Here is a 10,374-nt window from a genome sequence, read left to right as displayed (position 1 = left end):
CTTTCATAAGCGAATTAATGAATTAGAGAGGAATAGTGATAGTGGTAACCTGACAACAAATCTGAGTAAGATGAAGGCGGCCGGTAACTTTTTGTGGTGAGACATATTCAAAATGGAGCCCCATCGCATGAAGCGGAACATCTATAGCCGCAGTCAAGGACGATGATGATTTTATTGCTGCTGTTTAATTTCTTTTCTTCCACGTCTGTATTGGTAATTATTGTCTCTGTCGTTAAGGCAATTATCAAATTTTTCTCATCTTATCATGCCAAAAGAAATTTGACTTCTCCTTCTTCTTCTTCTCGTTTTGGTACGTTGACTTGTGATATGATGACTTTTTATTACTAAATAGAGGTGTCAAATTCTCAGCAGTGGATGATAAACCGAACCAGCCAATAAAAACATACTGGTTTTCAAGAGCAAACGTCTAGTTATACGCTTTGATATAATTTGCACGTGTCAAGGAATGATTGAGTTACTTTTTACCAAGCAACAATGAAGGATCAATATAGAAGTTATGTTATCCAATAATAAGTTAACACATGGATAAGTTGTGGAAAAGTACTGTATCGTAAAGTAGAGAAATTATGCAGAACAAGTTATTTGTTCACCATTCCACTAAAAGACTTCCACTTGTTTAAAATTGTTAAACCAGTAATTAGTTTTCATTTAAAATAAAATTTCTGACTCAACAATTTTAAACAGGTAGGAGTTTTTTAGTAGAATTGTAGACTATGTCACTTATCCACCATGAGTACCTTATAATTTCTTAGTAAAGTATGTGTGATAGTATAAGAATTGGTTTTTCAACTTCTTTACACAATGTTTGGTTTGAGGAAATCCATATTACCCTTTGTATTCAAATTCTTGAGAAAATGATGCCTCAAAATCTAGGTGTCTCAGAATGTAATTATTCTTATATTTGATTTAATTAAAAATCTAATAAGATTCTTGATAATATGAGATTTTTTTTTAATTTTGGTTTATTCTTAAGAATCTTATAAATTATTTTTTTTCAAAATATCCTTGGATATGTGAACACAATACTAGTTTTTTTTTTTTTTAATCTTCCTCCAAATTTAAAAAAAAAAAAAAAAAAAGAGAGAGAGAGAGAAACAAAATATAAATTATATATCATTCCCATACTAAGAGATTTGGTAATTTTGTTACTTATAACTTTGCTAATGCTAGGAATGTTAAGAGTTTATTGGTGTAGATGGAAGATGTTCCTTCACACTTCAATGTTGTAATCTTAAAAATTTAACAAAACTAATCTTTTTTAAATAAATAAGTTAAATTTTTTATTTGTCATATATTTAGCAATTAAAGATGCAGAAGGCACTGGCAGTGGAAGATTCCAGCTCTTTTGTATTTCTAACAGGGACTTCATCAGGTCACAACAATCATTACTAATCTGTAATCCCCTCTGCAACCCCTTCGTAACCTTCTATAATATTTATATGGTATTAAAAATAAATAAAAAAAGAGAGAGAAGAACAGCAGCAGAAAACAAATTACAAAGGCACTAAAAAACTGCATCATGCTCAAAAAAAAATAACAAAAAAAATGTAGAGAGGGCAAGATAATTAAAGCACAAGGCATGGTAGGGGCTAAAAACTAATCTCTTTCATTGCGTCAAAAATAAATATCATTAAAAGAAAGGAGATGGTCATAATTTATACAAATATAAATAAATATATATATATATATATATATATATATATATATATATAGAGAGAGAGAGAGAGAGAGAGAGAGAAGCAAGGAATCTTTTGCTTCATTGAGAGCACTGTTAGTTGAAACTAACATCATGTAGATTACATTTGTAATTTTGCAGACAACTACTTCTACTTTATTTTGAATCTATGCAAAAAGGAAGAAAGGCTTTTTGTTACATATGCTAGCCCTTGAGCAGTGGCGGAGCCACACACAAGAGTGGGGGGCCAAGGGCCCCCCAAAATTTTAAAAAATTATTTTATAGTATATATATTATTTACATTTTAACAAATGTAGCATGTAATAATTGAAGTTGCCTCGCCTAAATTTTGAGTCATTTCATGCTCTTAAAAGAAACAGAAATATATTAAAACAATATAATTTAAGAGGTTTAACAAATTAAACTATGTAGAAAATAATAAATTTTTTTACATGTCTAATAAAAGAAATACATAACTTTTATATACTCATTAAAATTTAAAAGATGATAAATTCTCTTAGTAAATTAATTTATGTGTGTGTGTATATGGAGAGGTTTGTCTTAACTAATATATTAGCATCACAACTTGACCCCCCAAACCAAAATTTCTGGCTCCGCCCCTACCCTTGAGTGCAAAGTTGTGGTTACTAAGGAGAAACATGAAAATGCCAAATCAGAACAGCGAACAAGTGAAGCACCATCAGCATCTCTGTGCAGAAAAATTTATTACTTCTCTTTTGTTTCATAATACAATTATGTCCAGGAAATCCTTATTTACTACGGCTTTGATTTCAATTGATTGTTAAAATAAATAGTGTGCAAAATCATGTAAACATAGTGCATGTACAGGTGGTTCACAATTTTGCATGCTTCAGTGGTATCTTTTAAGTGCTCCGGCATTGGCACGTTAGCAAGAAGAGTAACCCTAGATGATGATACCAAGGATTTGCTTTGTGAGTTTGAAGGATCAATCTTCCAGACTTGCACCTCCCACAGCTGCTCAAAATTGACATCATTTGAAAAATAAGTCTTATTACTGTTAACATATATACTCCAAGAATTTAATTAATATTATTAATAATAAAAAACTGGAAAAGGAAAACATAAGATATGGCATGGTTTTTCATAAAAGACTATAGTAGTTTGGTTTTATGTCACCCTTAAAATATGTATCAATTAGATACGAGAATTTTATAACTTCTATTGTAATTGATTCATAGTAAAAGTGGGGTTATTGGTTAAAGTTATCTCAAAATAATATTGTTCCAAACACAACTTGTAACATTAATCATCTATGCTTTGAAAATAACTGTAATAAAATTGTCCTAAATGTTGATTTGCATGTGTACATCAATTTTACAAGTCAAAACAAACAAAATATTTGTGGACTAAAAGAATTATTTTATTTTTGAATATTAGGAAGTGTGTCCCATCTATTGGCATGACCATTTCACACACTGCCTACAAGATATATAGGCCAGAAATCCAATGAAGCGATAGTGTGATGATTGAAGGAAAGTCATTCAAATATTCAATACCCTAAGTGACAAATTAAAGCATATATCATGTAGGGACTGAGGCTGTGTTTGGTTCGACGGTAAACCAATTCCGGACGGAAAATCATTTCCGGAAAAAATATTTTCCCGTAAAGAAAATGTACTCATGCTGTTTGGTTGCACCATGGAAAATAAGGGCAGCAAACAAATTCCACTGTTTGGCATTTTCTGAAATTCTTTTTACAGAATTCATTTTCCCATGTTTGGTTTGTTCACACATTTTACGGAAAATTGGGAAGAAAATTTACAAATAAAAACCTGCATTGCCTAGATGAACCTGTAATAGCACAAAAATAATCATCCACTTCAACAGTTACAAAAAGCATCACAAAAATAATCATCGACTTCAACATCAACAAAGAGCATCCGAATATCACGTGGTAATATTTATATCAAAACGCACATAATGTACTTTCACCATTACAAGTCCATGGTATGCAAAATTGATACCTACACGTGGTATCTGAACGACACATGTGCCCTACATGCTTAAAGTCACCACACATAACTTGGGCAATTGTATCGTCCCAATAATACAAAAGAGTTCACATCCTACAGGTTATAAATACATACATAGGCTGCTTACCGATAATACAATTGTCACATATATCATACAATGTTAGGATCATACTAGTACTACATCACACACAACTTAGCCATCACAATCAGCACTAACCAGACAAGTCAGAGTCGAGTGAACAAATAACTATCCATCCAAAGTTTCCTCAACTTAGCAGTCTTGGCCAGGAATCCCCTAGCTACCTTCTTATTTTCACACAGATGGTCAAAGGCAGTTGCAAGCATATCTTCACTATACCCATCCGCCGCCATAGCCATCACCTCAGAGTAAAGACTATGATAATTGCATAGTGAGACTAGCATTTAAACAATCCAAGTAACATTCACAAATTACTGTGCATATGAACAACAAATCAAACACACATACAACCATGATTATCGATGTGAACAACAGAACGAAACAACTACTGGAAATAATGATCCTTACACCACCAGAAGTCTACAGTAAATAGATTAAACATATATAAAACAAGAATATAGTACATATGACAAGCACATAAATCTAAATAAAGTTCTACTCTCCACTCCTGGTATAATCAGACCACATAGCTTTGCATATCTCATCTCTCTTAGCATTCCACACTCTACTGTCTTCAAGGGACTCCCGACGTGACTGTGTTTCTTGTTGAGAGCCACTACCCTCTATTTGGTTCATTGCAGCTTCCATAATATAGTCGGCGGGATCAACCCCCATAATGTGATTATGAATCACACAACATGCTAACACTACTTTCACTTGTGTTTCAAAAGACCAAAATGGTTCTGCATCCAACACTCGAAAACGTTTCTTCAACACTCCAAATCCTCGCTCAATGGTAGTTCTCAAGGAAGAGTGTCGGAGGTTGAACAATTCTTGTTCATTCTCAGGAGGACGATCACTAAACTCTTTCAAGTGATATCGCACACTCCGATAGGGTGACAGAATTCCATTTTTATTACCATACCCAGCATCACCAAGATAATACTTACCTACATATGTTAAAAAATAAAACCAAATCACTACTATGCTTCGAAAAATGCACAAAATTTATTAAATTAATAAACTCAAAAGGTGAAGTCATCCTATAATACCTGAGGGAATTGAAAATCCCCGTGGCCTAGCAAATGCATCATTTAACACACGTGAATCATGTGCACTGCCTTCCCATCCAGCCAATACATAAGTGAACTTCAAGTCAAAACTAATGGCAGCTAACACATTTTGTGTGGTTCCACCTTTGCGACCACGAAACCTTCCTTGTATCTCAGGTGGCACAGATGCACGAACATGTGTACCATCTATCGCTCTAACACAATCCTAATTTTCGACAAACATAATGATTTAGAATTACACAAACTTTCACAATTTACACATATACACAAGTCTTAATATTTACCTTGAAATAGGGGTAGAACCTTCTGCTATCCCTTATCTCTGGGGGTGTATCTTCGCTAGGCAATCTTATTAGAGCTCTATATAATTTCAGGACCCCCTAAGGACGACGTTGAAGTATCTATGGACAGTTTCAGTTGATCTATGGAACCGACTACCAATTACACGAAACCTCACATTATGACCAATAATGTGTAAAAAAATTAGCACTTGCTCCGTAACGGACATGTGCGTAGTAGGGCGTATGTGCTCCCCCTCAGTGAGGATGTGACATAAGTGGTGAAAAGCTATAGGTTTCATCCTAATTTGACTAACACAAAGTCTCTCACTTCCATGCAGAATACTATTTATGTAATGCTCTCTTTCGGCTGTATGATTAACATAAGGCGCCCTAGGCAGTCGTCTACGTCGCAATTTCCTTACCAACGCAACCCCCACAAGGAGGACAGATGCAACTGAGGCAAGAACTGCTGCTTTGGTTTTTTTCTTCATCTAAAACATCACAAACATTGTGGTCTAAGAGGTATGCAAACAAGCATGATATTGAGTACACAGTATATAGAAACAACCACAACAGTAAAACAATCCAAATTCAAGCAATCTATAGTATTTTTTTTTTCTTGAACAAGTGAGATCAAAACCATTATGAGCAGCCATAAAATGTTTAATTCCCCTCTAACTAATAATCTAAACATTTTCTACGTAAACAGTAGGGTACCCATCAACAAAAACACCAAGAGCAGAAAATCCCCAACAAATCACATTGCATTTAATTAAATAATTGTAAGAGCAGCAAAATTGATATTTCTGTATAATTGTAAGAGTAGCAAAATTGAATTTCTGATATCAATAATTTCATAAATAACTAGATAATTATAAAAAACAAAAAAGTAAATCAATAATTAAATAGGTATTTAATTAAATAATTATATATATATATATATATATATATATATATATATATATATATATATATATATATAAAAGCCAGAATGATGTCAACCCAGAGCACCATTTGCAGAGGGTGGTCGGAGGTTTGGTCGGGTTTTGTAGAGGGGTGGGTCGGAGGTAGGTGGATTGGGGGTGTGGGTTTGTCCAGTGGGCCGGAGCTTTGTGGGGATCGGAGGAGTGTGGGTTGGGTTGTGTGGGTGTGGGCCGGAGGTGTGGGTCGGAGGTTGTGGGTCGGAGCTGGGTGGATCGGGATGGGTCAAGTTCGTCGGCGGTGTGGGGCTGTGGGTTTGTCCAGTGGGCCGGAGCTGTGTGGAGATCAGAGGAGTGTGGGTGGGGTTGTGTGGGTGTGGGCCGGAGGTGTGGGTCGGAGGTTGTGGGTCGGAGCTGGGTGGATCGGGATGGGTCAAGTTCGTCGGCGGTGTGGGGCTGTGGGTTTGTCCAGTGGGCCGGAGCTGTGTGGGGTTCGGAGGAGTGTGGGTGAGGTTGTGTGGGTGTGGGCCGGAGGTGTGGGTCGTTTGGTGTGTGAAGGGGACTGCGAGAAACGGTGGAGAAAACTCACCGTGGGAGTGGCGGTGCTCGTCGGACGGGGGTGAAGATCGGACCGGCTTGAGGCAGGGAGTGGAGCTTGACTGGAGCTGTGTTTCTGGAGCTTGACTTGAGGCAGCGAGAAGGCGAGGGGAAAATGAGGGCTGAATTCAATTGAAGGTAAAATACAAGTGGAAAAGGATTTCCGGGTCAGACAAAGGCATTTACGATCAACTGTTTCCTATTTTCCATTTGACCAAATTTTCAGCCCGTGCCAAACATCCGAAAACGCGGAAAATCATTTCCTGAAACCGTTTACCGTCGAAACAAACGGAGCCTGAGTGTAATGGAAAATGAGCCCACCTGGATGGTTTTACCAACTCTAAGAGGGGTAGCCTCTCCAAACACTTGGTCACCAAGTTGAGCAGGCTTCAAATGGTTGGGGCCGATATGAACACCAGCTACTCTCTGAAAACCCGAAGCTACGAGGGCCCCTAAGCTTGCCAGAGACTCAGCTATCAATGCTGATACACCTCCATGCATCATCTTGAATGACTGAACTTTTTTCCATTCCATCAATCATGTAAATTATAATTGAAAAAAAAAAAACAAATTAACATAAGAATTTTTTTTTTTTTTCATAACTCATAAGCAAATTAATGAATTAGAGAGGAAGAGTGGAGACCTGACAACACATCTGATTAATATAAAGGCGGCCAGTAACTTTTTCTGGCGAGACGTACTCAAACTGGAAACCCATCTCATGAAGTATATTATCAAAAGCCGCAGTATTGTACGATGATGATGCTACAGCTGTTGTTTTATTTTCCTCCATGTCTGTATATTGATACTTATTGTGTATGTTGTTAAGGTAATCAAATATTTCTCATCTTAATTACTATGTGGAAAGAGTTTTGGCTTCTCCTTCTTAGTTCTTATACCTCGTTTTGGTACGTGATTTGTAATGTGATGACTTGTTTTTACTAAATATTTCACGACTTTAGAGTTGTCAAATTCTTAGCAGTTGATATTAACTATGGACCCGGTTCAGCCAATAAATACAAGCTTAATTTTTTTTTGTTACAGAAAGTAACTTGTGATGTGATGACTTTGCTTTTACCAGTGTCAAATTTTTAGCAGTTGATAATAAATTGATATTAACGGTAGACGCAGTCCAACCAATAAACCCAAGCTTTTTTTTTCAAGGAAAAATCTAGATACACACTTTGTCATACACTTTGATATAATTTGCACGTGTGTCAAGTAATGATTAAATTATTTTTCACCAAGTAACAATGAAGAGTGAAGGATCAATGTATAAGTGATATAATTCAATCACAAGTTAACACATGGATAAGTTGTGGCAACATGTATAGTAATTAGTTTCTAAATTTCTTTACACTAAGTTTGGTTTGGGAAAATCCACGTTACCCTTGGTATCCAAATTATTGAGAATACGATATTTAATTTAATTATTTATATGTTTGATTAGATTAGAAATCTAATAAGATTCTTAAGAATATGTTTTTTTTAATTCCTTAAGAATCTTATAGGAATTTTTTTTTTCTTTCTGAAATATCTTTAGATTTTTAAACAAAATACTTTTTTTTTCCTCCAAATTAAAATATGAGAAACAAAACATAAATTATAAATCATTTGTAAAATTCATTAAAACTATAATCTAACATTTTTGAATAACATATATAATAAAAAAATAATTATTTAAATTATAGTTCTTCATGGCAATCACGACATCATGTCTTGTTAATAAAAATATATTTTTAAACATCTAACTCTATCCCACATAAAACAAAAAACAAAAAGACTAATCTTTAATCATAATTTTTAAAAGGAGTGTTAAATCCATAATTTTTTTAAATTTTTGGTTCTATTGGATAAAGGGTAGGAGAAATGGGTAAAATTGTCACTTTATAATAACGTAACTTTTCATGGTAGAAGTTTATTAGTCTAGATAGAAGATGTTTCTTCACACTTCAAAGTGGTAATCTTAGCCAATGTAGTTGTTTTATTTTAATAAAATTACAGCATTCCTCTAAAAAAACATATTAATTTTGCTATAATTTTTTCCTTAATTTTTTTATTAAAAAATTTAACAAATTTTTAATAAATTGATGTTAACGGTAGACCTAGTCCATCCAAAAAATACAAGTTGTTTTTCAAGGAAAAATCTAGTTACACACTTTGTCAAGTATTGATTGAATTATTTTACACCAAGTAACAATGAAGAATGAAGGATCAATGTATATGTGACATAATTCAATCACAAGTTAACACATTGACAAGTAGTGGCAAAGTATATGGTAATTAGTTTCTTAATTTATTTACACCACGTTTGGTTTGAGAAAAATACATCAAGCTACAAATGCATGAGTCCTCAGCCTCACATGAGGATGGACCCCACAAGTCATCAATTTATCTCTCTCTTATCTCGGTCTCTCTCTCCCCACTCTGTTTCATTCTCTTTGTCTCGGTCTATCTCTCCTTAGATCAACATGGAAATCGACATCTGTTGTGGAGCCGTGGAGGTTAGGGGCTGTGGTTGAGGTGGCATTTGTGGTGGAAGTCGGGGTTCATGGGTGTTGCTGGGTCATGGGGGTTGTGGCTAGGTTGCGATGGTTGTGTTTTGTTCTTTGGACCGGTATAAGTCACGGTGGTTGTTAGGTATGTGGCCGGTTTTGCTGTGAAGGATTGTGGTAGTGATAGTGGTGCCAACTGTGGTGGTTGTTTTGGGAGTGAGTTTGCTATGAAGTATTGTGTGAAAGTTAAAGAATGGGTTTTGGTATAGTGGTGCCAATTGTAGTTCTTGGTGGTGGTTCTAGGTTTGGGTTTGGTGGTGGGTGGTTGAGAGAAATTAAGAGAGACAAAGACAGAGATAGAGGAATTGGTTTTGGTGTGATGGTGCCAATTGTAGTTGGTGGTGGTGGTTTTGGGTTTGGGTTTGATGGTGGATGGTTGAGAGAGAGAGAGAGAGAGAGAGAGATGGATAGTTTTATATTATTTTATTATATAGTTTATATTATTTTAATGTATTGTATGGTAAAATAAAATTTGAGATATTTGATGTATTGTAAAGTAAGACTGTTTAATAGATAAAAATAACTTTTTAGATGGTAAAATGATCACTTTTATGCAAACCCGAATGTGAATGCTCTAATAGAGGGGAATTGTAAACTACCTCAAACATATATACAGAAAGTACTTTCTCCCCAAAGAAAAATTATTTTTAACAAAATGTTAGTTTTAATGGCTTACTCAGTAAAAAATGAAACAAAAAGTAAAAAGTTAGCAAACAAACCAAATAGATTTTTTATTTTTTATTTTTTTAATAGTGATTTGAACAGAAGGATATCCTTGCTGTGATTTGGGCCGTTCAGCACCTTTTTGTGGGTAATAAACAATAAATTTTTGGTAATTTACACTTGATTTCTTGACACAAAATTATGTTTTTTTTTTTTTGTTAATTTGTATATTTAGTCAGTAATAATTTTGGGAAAATAATAATTATATTAAGTCCGTATAGGTTGTTCTTTTTTTTCTTTTTCTTTTTTTCTGAGAAATAAGTCCATATAGTTTAGAATGTAAATAAAATTGAAGGATGTGGCTCGATCGTGATCACAATGACACTTGACTAAATCTTGCTCTGAAGTTGGGGAATACCACTTGTTTATTACTTG

At 34.6% G+C, this 10,374-nt stretch overlaps 1 protein-coding gene across 1 annotated transcript; it reads right to left on the bottom strand.

The window, feature by feature from the left end:
• Positions 1–2,275: 2,275 nt before the first annotated feature.
• On the bottom strand, positions 2,276–7,514 carry LOC142625079 (1,4-dihydroxy-2-naphthoyl-CoA thioesterase 1-like). The gene is made up of 4 exons (XM_075798788.1): positions 7,365–7,514; positions 7,043–7,234; positions 2,544–2,692; positions 2,276–2,405 (listed from the first exon to the last, which is right to left on the bottom strand). The coding sequence occupies exons 1-4, from the start codon at positions 7,512–7,514 to the stop codon at positions 2,276–2,278; spliced, it is 621 nt and encodes a 206-aa protein (XP_075654903.1).
• Between the last annotated feature and the right edge of the window lie 2,860 nt (positions 7,515–10,374).

The sequence above is a fragment of the Castanea sativa genome, chromosome 2, assembly GCF_040712315.1.
Source record: "Castanea sativa cultivar Marrone di Chiusa Pesio chromosome 2, ASM4071231v1".
Taxonomy (NCBI): domain Eukaryota; kingdom Viridiplantae; phylum Streptophyta; class Magnoliopsida; order Fagales; family Fagaceae; genus Castanea; species Castanea sativa.
Note: the sequence above shows the minus strand (reverse complement) of the source record. Positions and strands in the feature narration are given on the sequence as shown.

Bases quoted from the DNA above. Each gene is read 5' to 3' on its own strand.
- LOC142625079 (XM_075798788.1), bottom strand. From the start codon at position 7,514: ATGGAGGAAAATAAAACAACAGCTGTAGCATCATCATCGTACAATACT. The intron at 7,235-7,364 runs GTCTCCACTCTT...AAAAAAGTTCAG, and splicing joins TTAATCAGATGTGTTGTCAG to TCATTCAAGATGATGCATGG. The intron at 2,406-2,543 runs GTACATGCACTA...TTTTCTGCACAG, and splicing joins TGCAAAATTGTGAACCACCT to AGATGCTGATGGTGCTTCAC.